The sequence below is a fragment of the Crocodylus siamensis genome, chromosome 4 (genome assembly GCF_052110815.1).
Source record: "Crocodylus siamensis isolate JL-2025a chromosome 4, ASM5211081v1, whole genome shotgun sequence".
Classification (NCBI taxonomy): Eukaryota; Metazoa; Chordata; order Crocodylia; family Crocodylidae; genus Crocodylus; species Crocodylus siamensis.
Genome location: NC_143398.1, coordinates 237,581,455 through 237,597,308, shown reverse-complemented (window position 1 = coordinate 237,597,308; position 15,854 = coordinate 237,581,455). Strand labels below are relative to the sequence as shown.

The window sequence follows — 15,854 nt, the reverse complement described above, 5'->3', positions numbered from 1 at the left end:
AGCAAAGAGGGCACCAGGAATGACCCCATGGAGCTGTGTCAGCTGGGCGGCTGCACCAACCTGCAGCAAGCCTGGTCCTCAGCGGCCGCAGCCAAACTCAGGCTGCTACAGAAGAGCTGTAGCAGCTGCTGCCCGAGCACACAGAGCAGAGGCAGGTAGCCTTCCCCCTCCTTTCCCTCTCTTCTGCTCTCCATTGATCAGTATTATTACCCCCCTTGTTCCCCAATCTCAGTCCTGGGCACTGAGATATCTTGCTACACCTCTGGCTATTGGTTATGTGTTTGCCCAGGGTTTATTCCAGCAGGAGGGGACAGACACTTAAGTGTGTCCGTACCACGTCCCTGGCATGTCACAACGAGGAGTCTCTTGAGCTTGCCTCGCCCAGTCACTCCCACTCACACGCCAAGCCCAGAAATGCAGCAGGAAACCAGACTTTTGTCGGTGGCTGCTCTTGAAACCTCAGTCTCTGCTGTATGCGAGAGGGATTCCCATGGGGGGCTATAAGTGGGTTACCTCACTTGCTAGCTTCTGGCTCCGCTCCCTAAGGAGCTCCTAAAGTCCTCTCAAATAACACAGTCTTCATACAACAAACAGGCCAACAAATTAATAAAGCTAAAACCCTTCTGCTTTGTCCCAGGCACTCAAGGAGGAGCCCTTTGGCTCCGGCTCCCAGAACAGCAGCCTGGCCCCCTTCTTGTAGCAAGCATATATGTGCATAACTCGCTTCCTCCTTTCCTGCTTACTCTTATGGGAGCTTTTTTAAAGCTTCCGAACGCCCCACAGCCGGCTCCCAACAGGACCGACTGTTCCCACTTGAAGAAACACTGTTACAGGAACATCGAAGCTTGAAGGGTATGAGGGTATACCTGCGGGTTTACCTGTGCCCCTACAGGAGTGGGGAACTGTCTGGCTAGTCCCATTGCAGAAAGACCTCAGCGAGTAATCACAGGCGATCTTCTGTCAAGCACCTCAAACAAAGACAGTTGGAGCAGATACAGTACTGAGTTTATGAATCTCAGATGAATGTGAGTCAGTGACTGCAGTGCAACCCAATATTGGGAGAGCCTGAATCCTAGCTAAGCTTTTAGGGAAGACAGGTGCACATAGGCTGTAGTGTTCGAAACCTTTATCTTGCTATGCTTTGGTCTTAACACGATAAAGTCATGTTGTGTAGTGAAAAGGCTGTTCCTACCCCAAATACAGTTCTTCAAGGTGTATCTTGAAGAGCAGATGAGTTACATTGGGCACGCTGAGCAATCAGAGTTAGTAGGCAGGGTGTCTGTTCCCCAAGACTCCTTCTCCACGTGGGATTGCAGCGTTTTGCCCTAGGACAGGGGAAAACAAGAGGTAAAGCCCCTGTCGGGGACAGAGTTGGAGAATCTGAGTGGGGCTAACACTGCAGCTAGCCAGGAGTCCTAACAGGTGTCCAGGGAAATTCTCCAGAGTAAAACACACCCGTGCTTCCATGACATGTAAAAGTGAACCGAACAAGTGTCATATTTGACAGAGTGCTCTAACAGAAGGTGCAGAACAGGTTCTCGAGGCCTTTCAGCTAGCCCTGATTCTGCTGGTGTTAATGAGGCCTGGATCCTCTCCAGGTATAAAGCAGAATCAGACCAATTGTGAAACCTAAGGCGCCAAACAGCAGCGTAGAGGGAGCTCAGCGAGTGGTAGGAGTGAGCTTCGGGTTAGTGGGCAGGTTCCAATTATGGTTATGGCCCCAGTCTCATGTCCCCTAATTCGCCAGGCCGCTCAAAAGATACCAACACTCACACTTGTTAAATTCAAGGGGAATGTTCGATTACAGTTTGCATTTTATGGCTGTAGTTTTTTAGTGGATTTCTGAACAGAATAAATACTTTGGGTACACTTTTTTGCATGCACAAAGCCCTTTGACATGTATAAAATATCTTCTAGCATGTACAAACACACCAGTGTTTTTGCTCACAACATTTGCACGTGTGTTTCCCAGGGCAATTGAAAAGGTAGATCTATAGCTCTCTCTGTATTGTTCCTGGAAGGAAAAAGACACACTGCCATTATTCTATTTTATTTTTTGTCCATCCTACTGAATGAGAGAGAACACGAATTTCACCTTTTGGAATTTGCATTCATGATTTAAAAGGTCACCAGAAAGGGCTTTTCTTTACCGTATAGAATATAAATGTCTTAGTCATCCCTGCAATTTAGAAAGTGCCACCTCCTCACCGGAATATGTCTCCTGCCTCTAAATGCTACACATCATACACCAGCACATGGCAGTGAATTTTTCAGAGGCTAAACATCAGTGCAGGGTGTTGTGCTGATCTAGGCATCTCCATCCTTATATAACCCCTGTGCTCCAGTGCTTGAGCTCCTGCTGAGAAGTACTGTAGGCCCACTCCTGAAAGCAGGCCAAGTGATGCATGCTTAAGTAAAAATCAAATGGAAATTGTTTAAAGTCTCTCTTTTCCTTTTCACTCTAATAGCAATGCAGTCCCTGCATTGGGAATAGCTGGGCGGGGGAAAGAAGAATCCGTTAGATGAGGTTATTCATGCTACAGCTTTCAGGTGTTAAAGTCAATCTTATGAGCACCAGTGAAGTGGCCCCCTTGAGACTCTTTCTTTATCTTTTAGGTAAGCCAAGATGGGAAGGCTTTGCTGGATGTCCTGCAGCGGCCCTTGAGCCCTGGGAACTCTGAATCCCTCACTGCCACGGCAAACTATTCCAAAGCAGTCCACCAGGTTTTGGATGTAGTACATGAAGTCTTGCATCACCAGCGGCGCCTAGAAAGCATCTGGCAGCACAGAAAGGTCCGGTTGCATCAAAGGCTGCAGCTCTGTGTTTTCCAGCAGGATGTTCAACAGGTAACATCATCCATGAGAGTTGAGAAGTTAAATTTGGAAGGGCTAATGCAGTTACACTAGGTTTCTTTGCTTAAGTAAAGACACTAAAAAAGCTGAATTGATTCAGCTGTCACAGATTAGTCTAAACTGCGTAGATCGAACTGATATGCAAACGAACAGACATTCACTTTTGATTCTGGAAATGCCTGCAGTGGCCCAGGCCAGAAGCTGGGGGGCACTAGAGCATGACTCCCTGCTGGGCTGGACCAGACAGCTTGGGCCAAGACTAGCCTGCCCACCCTGCAAGGGAGGGTTTGCAGGGGAGGTGCAAGGTATCCTGGGATGCTAGGAGACTGTGAGTTAACTTGAATCTGGAGGGGATGTGGGACAGAAGTTCACGAAACAGCTTTAACTTAAATCAGTGAAATCTGATACTACATCCATCCAGGTTTATCTTAAACCGGTTTGGGCCATTTTGAAAGCAGTTTATATGTGCTGAACTTCTTTTGTGTTATAGATTTCAATTCATTTCTGATCACTTATACTGGTTCACATGTAATTTGTATCCCTACCCATTGTAGCCGTTAAGGTTGTTTGCTCTGTGGGATATCATACAATCATCATTTGTTATATATGCTTGATATGTAGGACAACCCAACAGCATCATTCAGTTTTTTGCAACTAACTCTCATAGAGTTCTTCCTGGAGGATGTCTTATAACAGAAACCCTTTGTTGTAATTTTTGGAGGTTAATGTCTTTTGAAAGTTGGCAGGTCTATATCAGAGCTATTCTATGCAGTTGGGCTAGGTGAACTCCTGTGGTTCCTTGCAAGCCTGATTTTCTATGATTATGTGTAACAATTGCTCGAGTTCCTTAAAGCAACTTCACTTGCATGATATTCCAGTAAGTGTATACTGCACGATCATGACCCTTGTAAGCTGTAAAATCCTTACTGTCCTTACATCATTGGATATGCACTGAGAAGTCCGTTTTATTGCACGCAGGAAAATGCACAGACTTCAGAGCATTATGCTGAGGTAACATCAGAGTTAAACAGTCAACTAACCAGTTAGATAAATATTCAAGTTACTATAGTAACCTTAAATTGCTCATATTTCAATGATTGTGCCACATACCAAGGGGGTTTTATGAGCCTGATAACCTAAGTAAGCCGAACCTAAATGAATGCAACTAATACCTTTTTCTGATACTGATTTTGGGCCAAATTCTCCCTCCCTTACCTTGGTGAACAGTCCTGCTCAGATAAGCAGGATGTCCAGGGACCTTGAGGCATTGGCTTGCTACTTAAATGAGTGTCAGCCTGTAGGCCCCTCCTGTTCAAGGCAATGGGGAACTTTGCTGTTGTTTCATTGACAGCCGGTCCAGGGCCTTTAGCGTATATTATAACTCATCCATTAGTGAAAAATGAATTTAATGTGAGAAGGATTTCTTCTTAGAAGTGCCACTGCAGAGTGCTGTCGTGTTCCATTGGCAGCGATCTTTACAAATTTTCGCTATAATGGGTAGCTATTATCTGGCAAGCAGCAACTTAATGACAGATGAGTTTCTGCCTTGGCACACGCTTGCTCCTGGAGGCATTTTTTTTCCATAAACCAGGGAGGAAGAGATGAATAATTTTGTGTGCTAAACAGCTGTGGTTTTTTTAAATAAATGCATCATAACTCAGCAAATGAAATTGCCATCGAGACAGACTTCCAAATGTCACGTGCAAAAAAAAAAAATCTGATGGCTGGGTCTGCTGTGAAGACAGAATTGCTGACCATCTCCCATCTCTACTTAGGTTGCTTGGCTCGAGCACATCCTCTTATGGTTATTTTTCAAACTCGCATCAGTGGGCATGGAAAGCTGTCCCATTCTTTGCTGCCACTAATAGCCACTGTTCTTATTTGATGCCCTGTCACAGTTTGGTATCCCTCATCTTTCACCACCTCCACTTACCCTCCCCCCCCAGGTAGCAAGTTCAGATGGATGGCGGTCTCTTGGATCAGAATTTGCCACCTTTCCCAGCCCCTGCTCCAGGGACGAATGGGATACGGTGACGGAGAATTCATCAGCATTAATCAGGATTCGCTGCCTCTCGATGGGCAGGAGGGAGGGCTGGCAGTCCTGACACAGGGAGTCTGCTCCAGTCTCTACTCAAAACCGAGCACGTTCTGGCAGCAGGTGGTCTCCTTGTTTCACTTTCCTTCCCATCCCCTTCCCCCCAGCACTGGTCAAGGTTTAACACATTCTGACAGATGCTGATTCCTCTGTCAGGATTTACTGCTGTTCAACTTCCTATCCCTTGGTCCAGAGATTAGAAAGGCTGAGGGAGGGTGGTCACCCTGTCAAAAGCTGCTGCCTTTCCCCACCTCCTTTTTGCTGGCGATGTCACTTTGGAATTGAATTCATATTAACTCTGCCCCAAGGGCCTGACAGTAGCTCTCCGGGAGCAGCTTGCGGCCAGAAAAAACGGGCATGAAGAGACGGCACCCTCAATTCTGTTGTCTCCTGGGGACTCTGCGCCGCCCTAGCAGAGCTGCTGCTTTTCTTGCAGCTGAATTCACCATTGTCTGTTGCTGCAGGCAATGGCAGTCGATGGCTCTCGGTCCTCGGGGGACAGCTGCAGTAGCGGTGTGCGAGAGCGCTCACTAGGTCTAGGCACAGAGCTGACTAGCAGGGTCAGGTTTGTGATACAACATACAAGAAGAGGTGCCTGCAAACCTTAAGGGATCAGTTGTGGGCTGAGAAGATGTATAGGCGGGCAACACAGGTGTGCAAGGGTGTCCTCATGTCATAGGAATTGTCAGGAGTCTGAGAGGATGCAGAAAAGGTGTCTCCAGGGGGCAAGGCAAGGCATTTTGCTAGCTGTGTGGTTTACATGAAGTATTCTCAGTTTTGGAGCGTGGGCCAGGACATCCATTTGCCATACCTGACCTGTTGCCAAAAGAAAGCGTTAGACTATGTTATACAGTGCTCATGTGCTCTATAGCCCCTGTGAAGACAGGAACTACTGGCACGAACAGGGCCCCTAGGTTCCTGGTCTTAATTTTTTTTTAAGTTTGGTGATTGCTTGAATTGAACCAAATGTGCTTTTTTCATTTGTTTTAATTTCCCACAAATGGGAAGCTCCCAGGCCCCTGCTGCCCTGTGAAATGGATTAATATATCTCTAACTCTTGCTAATATACGTAAGAGATTTAGCAAAAAATACAGTAGACATTTGCCTTAGGAAGGAAATTTTAATAAGATAGTACAGCCCCCCAAGTGGCTATGGGGGTAGTTAGCTCTGCACATAAAAGGGCCTGTGAAAAAGTGGTTGCATACAAGGGAAAGCTACACTGGTCTAGGGGCTTGGCCACATGACACATTAACACTGGTGTAATCGGTCTTTTCACCAGTATAAAGTTGGGGTTGAATTACCCTAGGAAAAACAGGGGTCAAACTACAGTTGCATGTTGGTTGGAGAGAGACAACAGCTGGGTGCCAGACTACCGAGTGTTGACCCTGAGATGTTGCAGAGGCACTTGGAAGGACTGGATGCGTTTAAGTCGGCAGGCCCAGACAAGCTCCATCCAAGGGTACTGAAGGCACTGGCAGATGTCATTGCACAGCCACTGGCAAGAATATTTGAGCACTCATGGCGCACAGGCCAGGTCCTGGAGGACTGGAAAACGGCCAGTATGGTCCCTATTTTCAAGAAGGGGAGGAAGGAGGATCCAGACAACTACAGGCCAGTCGGCCTCACCTCCATCCTTGGTAAAGTCTTTGAAAAGATTATTAAGGCTCATATATGTGAGAGCCCAGCAGGAAAAATTATGCTGAGGGGAAACCAGTATCGGGTTCATAGCAGGCAGATCATGCCTGACTAATCTAGTCTCTTTTTATGACCAGGTTACAAAACACCTGGACACAGGAGCAGGGGTTGATATCGTTTACTTAGACTTCAGGAAGGCCTTCGATACAGTATCCCACCTCATACTGTTGAACAAATTAAGAGGCTGTGACTTGGATGATTACACAGTCCAGTGGGTGGCAAATTGGCTAGAGGGCAGTACCCAGAGAGTGGTGGTGATTGGGTGGGTATCGACCTGGAAGGACGTTGGGCAGTGGGGTCCCACAGGGCTCGGTCCTTGGACTGATACTCTTCAATGTCTTCATCAGTGACTTGGACGAGGGAGTGAAGTGTACTCTGTCCAAGTTTGCGGATGATACAAAACTGTGGGGGGAAGTGGATACACCGGAGGACAGGGAACGACTGCAGGCAGAGCTGGACAGGTTGGACAAATGGGCAGAAAACAATAGAATGTGATTTAACAAGGAGAAATGCAAAGTGCTGCACCTGGGGAGGAAAAATGTCCTCCTACTGCCTAGGAAATGACCTGATCGGTAGCACAGAAGCGGAAAGGGATCTTGGAGTCCTAGTGGACTCCAAGATGCACATGGGTCGTCAGTGTGATGAAGTCATCAGCAAAGCTAACGGCACTTTATCATGCATCAGCAGATGCATGACAAATAGATTCAAGGAGGTGATATTTCCCCTCTATCGGGTGCTGGTCAGACCGCTGCTGGAGTACTGCGTCCAGTTTTGGGCACCTCACTTCAAGAGAGGGCCCAGAGAAGGGCCACTCATATGGTTAAAGGCTTGCAGGCCAAGCCCTATGAGGAGAGACTAGGACCTCTGGACCTCTTCAGCCTCCACAAGAGAAGGTGACCTCATGGCTGCCTATAAATTCATCATGGGGGTGCAGAAAGGAATAGGTGGGGCTCTACTCACCAAGGCACTCCTGGGGGTTACAAGAAATAATGGCCATAAGCTAGCAGAGAGCAGATTTAGACTGGACGTTAGGAGGAACTTCTTCACAGTTAGAGTGGCCAAGGTCTAAAATGGGCTCCCAAGGGAGGTGGTGCCCTCCCCTACCCTGGGGGTCTTCAAGTGTGGGGCAGCACACTTTCCTGCCTGTGCAGGGGGTCAGACTCGATGATCTATTGAGGTCCCTTCCGACCCTAACATCTATGAATCTGTGTTATACCAGCGTAAGTGCTATTTATCTTGAGATGGGTGTTTGTTCAATGCAAACAGGCTGTTCCCAACTCCCCCTCTACTCACAAGGCTGTATAAGGTCTACTGTGAACAGACGCCACAAAATCTCTGCTTGTCTGGCCCCTCTACATCCCCATATCATTTACATCCACCTTTCAAACCAAAGGAAATTACACCGGTGTAACACTGCCACATGTCCACATCCTAAACTGAGGGGCTGGTAGTTTAAACTGATAGGCTGGTCGTTATACCTGTAAAGCTTCAGGTGTTTTTCTTTCAGCATCCGATTACCTTTTCTGGTTGAGCCTGTGGTGCTTGGGAATCAGAAAGGCGGGGCTGTCCAACTTCAAAGCGGCCGCATATCCCATGGGTCACGTACTTGGTGGGGCAGCCCTAGCAGAGGTTGTGGTTCCTTGGGCTGCGTGCCTGACGTGTGCACACAGAAGGGTGCTCCCCTTTGCGCTGCACAGCACATATGCAGGGAAGCATTTCACATGTGTATAGGCAGGTGTGTCTCTGCATGGCTCCCACCTCTCCTTCAGCTCCCTGCGGGCTTCCCTGTGACGCCGTGCCACATGGGCTCTCTGGGCTGCCAGTACCATGGGCTGTGCCATGCTGGACTGTCCCGTTCCCTATGGTGGGGGCATGCAGGGAAGCTGGGAGCAGGGATGGCCCCAAGACCCCAGCTGCTGCTGCAGATGGAGCAATAGGGCCATTGGTAGCTGGGTGGGAGTCTGGAGGCCACATGTTAACCACTCACAAACTGTATGTACCCCATAGGGCAGCAATTGGACACCCCCAGTATAAGGTGAAGTGGAAAAAAAATCATTCTTTTGCTGGAACGAGAGTGCCCACAAGGGGTATTTACAGTATAATTATAGCTGTAATTAGTCAGAAAAATCCTAAGGTGCTAGACTAGTAAAAGAGACAAAACAAGGGTTAAAAACGGTAGCCTGGGATATCAGCCTCGCAGTCATGGTTAGAGAAGGTAAACTTATTATAATGAAAATAAAAAGAACTGTCATTTTGAAAGAAATACGCTAGATTTCAAAATCTCCATAAGAAACCAGGAACGGCGGCTATGCAAGGAAATGCTGCGATTTGGAATTGCTTAGCTACTGGCATCGGTTATTTTGCATGATTATGTACCCGTTAAAATCATACATTAAGTAGCACAATGACACCCAGCGACATGTGAAGCAAAGCAAGCGATGGTGTGCCAAGGATGGTGAGTCATAAAAAATGCTACTTTTAAAATAAATAAATAAAATTAATGGGGTGGAACTCAATTTGCAGTCGAGCACAGGAAATGGAGTAGGGGGGAGATGACACCACTTGTGGCTGCTCTTAGGCTGTCTGCAGATAAGTTACATGTACCTAAACTATCAAGGAAGACTCTTAACCCCCCCAAATATGTATGACCATTATGAAAAATCTTAGCATGGTAAGCATGGGAAATGATTCGGTGAATCAAGTCCCCTTTTAGCAGATCACAGGATAATTTTGGAGCAGGACGAGCTGCCTGATCAAATCCCTTTTACGCAGCCATCACCACATGCACCGCACACACTACATGTGCCCCACTGCATGTGGCTCACCCCACTTCCCCCCTGGTCCTGCCTTGAGGTTTCCCCCTCTCTAACTTTCTGGTAACATATCTACCCTTTTCATAACCCCAGCTCTTCTGTCCCTCCCTTTCTATCGCTTCAATTTATTTGCTCCTCGTGAGGACAAATTTTGGCTCCTTGCACACAACTCTCCCCTACTGTTTGCCCCCTCTGCCACCTTTATGTCCCTATTAATAACATGAAGCTGCTTATAATAGCAAAAGAGGGCAGGACCAGGGTGCAGATAATTCGGATGTTACCGAGCACTACCCCTCCTACCCCTCGAGCGTAAAGCAGCGGAAGAGGAACAAAATATAACACCATTTTCACCCCGTGCTCCTTTTCTTGTCGGCAGGAATTGCTTAGGTCTGTTGCTAGCACTTCATAAAGCTAACTGAAGTGAATATCTGGAGACTGAAACAACACGATGAATGTAGAAAGGAGTCAGGAGCCCATCATATCTGTTATCTCAGTGATCTGCGCACGGTGCTTCCAACTTGCAGCTCAGTGTTTTCAGACACATTAGTGGCAGGCTGCCCTCACAGATGGCTGAGTGTGTGGACAGATGAAACAGTTAGATGGTTTTAAAAGGGTAAGGACCTTTTAAACCAGAATTTTTTTTCCATCTCATTCAAGGAGGAAGTATTGCAGTTTGGCTTCATTTACCAGGTGTGAGGAGCAGGCAGATGAAACATCAGCTGATGCGCTTCCAAGCAGTACGTAAGTCTGCTTCTAAGAGACCAGCAATTCAATAGGAGACAAATATACTGGATCTGCGGACAGAATTTCCTTTGATTGTTTTTTATGAAGCCCTAGGCCGGCCTGAGTCAACTATGATCGCTCTGGGCTAAAAGATGGAGTCATGCCTCTCATGGCCGAGGAGGACTGAGCAGAATGGCTCTGATTAAGCAGTTGCTTAGGAAGCCATGACTTGATGTTAGTCGCTTGGGTAGTCATGGCTTTGTCTTAAACTCGTGCTGTCTGAAGAAGGCTATCGGGAAGGACAAGCTAGGGCAGCACCTGGTCTTTCACTTCGCGGATCTGTCTCATGCTGATTTCCTGCCCAGATGTATTATAATTAAGATTGTTTCCGTTTCTTCGAGTGAGTATCTGTCTCTGGTGCTGGCCATGTCTTAATTTCGTTGCATTCAGTAGTAACCATTGATGTGGCAAAGTGTTGGGAAAGGAGGAAGTATTATCAAGTGCTCGTCCTTCACGTTTGACTGACTGCAGAAGGAGGTCTTGTCCAAATTTGCATCTCTTTCAAGAAGCATGAGGTGCAACCGGTACCTTCCCTGCCTGCTTCTGATCAACACCTGAAGGCACTGGAGACGCTGTATGATGTATGGTGTTTCCAAATGTGTGCTGGAGTGTTTGAATTTATGATCCATTATTCTAAGCTTTCAAATATAATAAGCTGATGTCCACTTGATCCTGTCAGCAGGATCCATCCACTACTGTGTTACGCTGATCCCTTCAGGGAGCTTTCTGGCACCACTCCTGTAGCTTTCTATATTTCTTGCACTGTGTTTCGAAGACAGAACAAATTAAGCCAGCCATCCCCTTTTTATGTCTTCCTATACAAAAGCACTCGCACCAGACCTCGTAAACCAAGCAAGATTTATCTGCAAACAGTAACGAAGGGAGAGGAACAGTGTAATCAAGTCAAGTTCATATTTACTGCCATGTGACTTCAGCCGTGACACAGTGTTAAAGATACATCATGTGAAATATGTGCTGCACAAGCAGATCTAGCCCTACCATTGATGGATCAGCAATTGAAACATTTAAATTCAAAGCATCACAGAAGTTTTTCACAGCTCCTCCAGTCAGTTTATCGGGGAATGAGTTATGCCGAATGTTTATCACTCCCCAGCCTAAATCTTAATACAATAATTGCTGAGTCTTCTCTGTTTCGTATTAATAACCATAGGTGACTGGTGCTATCTGGAGTTTCTCTTATCTGGTCATAAATAAATGCTCTAATTCTGGAGTCATGGTCCAAAAAAACACAGAAGAAACAGGAACCAATGCTGGTTAAACTGTTAGACAAGTTGCCTCTTTGGGAGATTAAGATGATGGAAAACATTCTCCCATTCTTCAGGATTCAGTGATAGATGCCTTGCTTTCAGTAATCTGAGCCTTCCCGCAGGTAATTAGTTCTCAGTCTTCTGCACACAGTTAACAGCATGGCATGCATGTCTCATCACAGTTCAGAGAGAGCATGGAGCACAACTTTTCCCTACAGAACTTTAGGGAGTTGACTTAACACAGTGCGTCTGCATTTATAAACCCACTTGAAGTCTCCAATCGTCCCTAATAGCTTCTTCCTTAGTGCATCACGTTTGTTTGTCTGTCATGAATCAAGTAGCCCCTAGGCTTTCTGAAGTTGAGGACCATAAATCTGTTGTAAAAGGATCAACATTGTTTTTGTTTCCATCCTGCTCGGCCATAGTCCATGAAATGCAGCATCGTCGCAGCTGCTTCGTGATAGCAATTTTGCATTCCATTCCACTTGTTCCTGGCACCTTTTCAGGCAGGCAGTGCGAGTGCTAGTCTAGACGAGAAAGAAAGGGAATGTGTAGCTTTCACTCTGTGTTTGGAGGTGAAGGACTGACAAGATGAGTCCAGTAACTAATGCAGGTGCTCCTTTAGAAATAAATAGGACTCATCCACTTGAGTGCAGGGTATATTTATTATGATCAGCGCTGCTACAAGGGATGCCGAGTGAATTAATTGGGTCATTTAAATAAAGTGTGTTATCTACTCATTTACTCATTTTACATGCAAACTGGAGCTCATTTTGCTAGTTTATGATCTATCATTCTTCACTTTGACTCTTTCATGGTACATGCAAAGGCAGAGCTGGTATTTGAGAGCATCCTTGTTTTTGTTTCCATCCTGCTCGGCCATAGTCCATGAAATGCAGCATCGTCGCAGCTGCTTTGTGATAGCAATTTTGCATTCCATTCCACTTGTTCATGGTACATGCAAAGGCAGAGCTGGTATTTGAGAGCATCCTAAGGAGTGTGAACATCTTATAGGGCCTGAATCCCGGGGGACCGTAGGGCGTTCGGGTCCTGTTGACATCGGAGGAGGTCTTCAGCACTTTGCAGTACTGGTCCCTAAGTGAGCATGTGGATGCAGAAGCCAGATGAAATCAGTATGTCTAGGGACAGATATGACACATAAACCAGTTTAAGTCATCAGAAACTGGTTTAAACCTGTAACAGATCAGAAGTTCAGTGCACATAAACCAGTTTCAAAATGGCTGAAATTGTTTACGATAAACCTGGTTGAATGTAGTATCAGACTGCACTGATTTGGATCAAACTGGTTTATGCAGTGTCTGCCCCAGACCCCTTCCTGGTCTAAGTTGAACCGGAGGCCCCCAGTATCCCAGAATCTTTGCAGCCCTGGGCTGGGCTGGGCTGTCTGCTCCAGAGAGCAGGGCCGGCCCTGCCCCTCTGCTCCCTGGCCATGGCTCTGGTGGAGACTACAGGCACAGCAGGGTCTGCCTGGCTCCCCAAGCCCCACCCCTGCCTCACTGCTTGCTGCTCAAGCAGGGATCCCCTGCTTCCTCCCTCCCATCTCCCACAGCCCCGACCCCAGCCACACGGACTGTAGCTGGCACATGGTATGGTAGCTAATGCTGAGAGGTGTCTGTGTGTGTATGTCTCCAGCTTCACTGGGACAGGACAAAGGCAGACAGGACAGTGTCTGCTTAGGGCTTTTTGGAGCTAATCAACAGGTCAGCTGGTAATGTACCTCTATTCCTTCCTTGCAAAAAGCTGTTTAAGAAGATCTTGAACTAATGAGAGAGGCCTTTGTTTTCTTGATGGGCTGATAAATACTGTGTTATCAGCTTCCTGCTAGCTCCCTCACCTGTCAGGTTTACAGACAGTATGAAGAAGCAGGGAGAGGGAGACTGAAAAGCTCAGTATCATCAACAGATGCATGTACTGCACACCCCGCCTTTGCCTCAGAGTGCTAGCCTGGGGCTTGGGGCTGGCAACACTCCCACCTGTTGAGTAGAGAGTAGGCAAAAGCCTGGGATGGTGCAGGTAGGGTGGGGGCTGAAAGCCCTCCCTAATCAGAGCATGTTGCCAGGGCCTGGCCATGCCCCCCCCCCCCAGCTCAGCACTATGGAAGGGAACGGAGGGCTGCTGTAGCGCCCCCTGGCTTTCAGCCTCAGCCACTGCAGGCATGTGCCTGCATTTCCTCGGTCCAGAGTGGTTGTCTGTGCACTTGCAAACCAGTTCAACGTAGGCAGGTTAAACTAACCTGCAAAGATTGAATTGATTCAGGCTCAGGCTTTTTGAATGTCTGTCCCTAGCTTTAGAGTCAAACCCTCCTACTACCATCCCACAGGTTTTTTAAACTAGCATCCTGTTCTTGTTGGAAGTATTTTATGCATGTTCCCACTTCCCCACTATATATCCCAAACCTTGCAGGTCTTTGTATGAAGCAGAAATGTACTGGTCGCTAGGTGCTACACACATCTCCTGTGAACAACCTTCCATGAGTCAGTAGCGTATCACATAGCTCTAAAGATCTACAACTGAGAGAATTTTCCCTCAGTCACGAAGTGTGCGGATTCAGTCTAGTCATGCAATCAAAAGCTGTGAACCATGACCTCAGTACAGGTCACTTGGAATGATACTTAGCACATCAAATGCTCAGACCCCAGGGAGTACAATGGCTGCCACTAACAGTCACAAATTACCATCCTTATTGCGAGACAAGAATTTGGCCAGTCATTTTAAACTGGACTTTTGCACGCATGGCAAATCTAAAAGATCTAGTAAAGTCCAACTCTTAAGATTTCCCAATCGTGCATATTGTTTGAGCTCCTAGAGAAGTTTTCTGGATCTTTCTGGTCCTGTTTCTGAACTCCATGCATTATAATCGCCACCAGGTCTTGAGAAACTCCAGACAAAACCAGTTCAGGTGACCTGACTTAGAGTTAGCCAAACTTACCAGAATTCAGGTCAGGAAAAGATTATATGCAAAGCTCACCTTTGCTCTTTCCTATCCGGCTATAGCCATGTACAAGCTACTGTGCCAAACTAGAACAACTTCAGTTATAACTTCCACTGGCCACTAATGGCCACAAGGAACCAAACCCATTCCAAAAGCAGTGGTTCTGACCACGCTCCTTTTCTTCTGCTTGCACCTCCTTTTCCCTGTTATTTGGGCAGCAGAGAAGGGAATAGTATCAGAGCACCCATGCTGAGCTTGCTCCCATGCTTTAGGACAATCCCCTGGTACTGGGTTATAGGACCATGTGACATTACACCCCCGTAACACAAAGCTGTCATTTCATACATGAGTTTTCCATCATTCCCAGGCATTGCCTTTAATTGTGCAAACCTAAAGATGAAACTTCAGTGAACGAGTTTCTAGTAGGCATGGGCAAGATGTTCAGGGCTGTGCAAACCACAAAGGGGCAATGTCTTTGGCACAGTTTAAGGAAGTGATGCGTTTTTCACTTAGTGCTGATGGTTGCAAGCTAAAAACCAGTTTGCTCCCTCATCGAGCAAACTGCACCTGTCCAGTTGAAAAATTTAAATCCTTGACATGTTGGTTTTTGAACGCTCTCCTGCATGGCTATTCTCAAGTTCTTGGCTCTGTCTTTCCATTCTAAGTGTTAGACTCACTCCGGCAAGCTCCTGAACATTTGGTGTAAGAATACTTTAGAGGTGTCTGGGGCTGTCAGCTTCAGCGATTAATTGCTTTAAGTGCTTTACAAGGTACAGGGGGGAAAAGGATTGTTCTGAATGTCTAACAGTGTTCTTTAAATCCAGCTCCATGTTACTGTGCATATTCTGTGCCAGAAGTATTCACAAAAAAACCTATGGTTTTAAATTATTACATTTTCATTTAATGATATTTGCTCAGGAAATTCTTTGTGCCTCATTGGTTAACAATACTCTATCCTGGGCATAATTTGATTTAAAGTCTAATTTGAAATTAGCTAGAAACAACTGCTCTTTCTTCCTCTGCATAGCTATTAATCCAACCCGATCGTTCTTTGTGCTTTAAAGGGACACTGATTAAAACATAATAACGATCACTTTCTAATTTCCACATGGGGCAAGACAGAGGGCCAGAGATATCAGATTTCAGGGGTAGGCTTTAGTTTCAAACTGAAGCTTACTTAGCCTTGATGTAAGACTAGAGCCCTTTGATGGTCTCCACAGCTGTCTTTGAGCAAAGAAATCTGAGCCAGTTGGCTTGATCTATGAACCTCATGAAGCAAGAAGAGAAACTAAGAAAATAATTCCTGTGAGCCCAATAAAGTTCCCTTCTCATTTTGGGCATTCGCTGCCCTTCAGTGTTTTCACTCGGGGAAGCTCTTGTGCTGTGCGCTGAAC

At 46.5% G+C, this 15,854-nt stretch overlaps 1 protein-coding gene across 1 annotated transcript in view; it reads left to right on the top strand.

Annotated features, from left to right (window-relative positions):
- Positions 1-15,854, top strand: part of KALRN (kalirin RhoGEF kinase) — a 764,809-nt gene that overhangs the window by 379,074 nt on the left and 369,881 nt on the right. Inside the window, exon 9 of the mRNA XM_090045976.1 lies at positions 2,617-2,847. Coding sequence (XP_089902102.1) covers positions 2,617-2,847 — 231 coding nt within the window. The remainder of the gene's footprint in view (positions 1-2,616; positions 2,848-15,854) is intronic.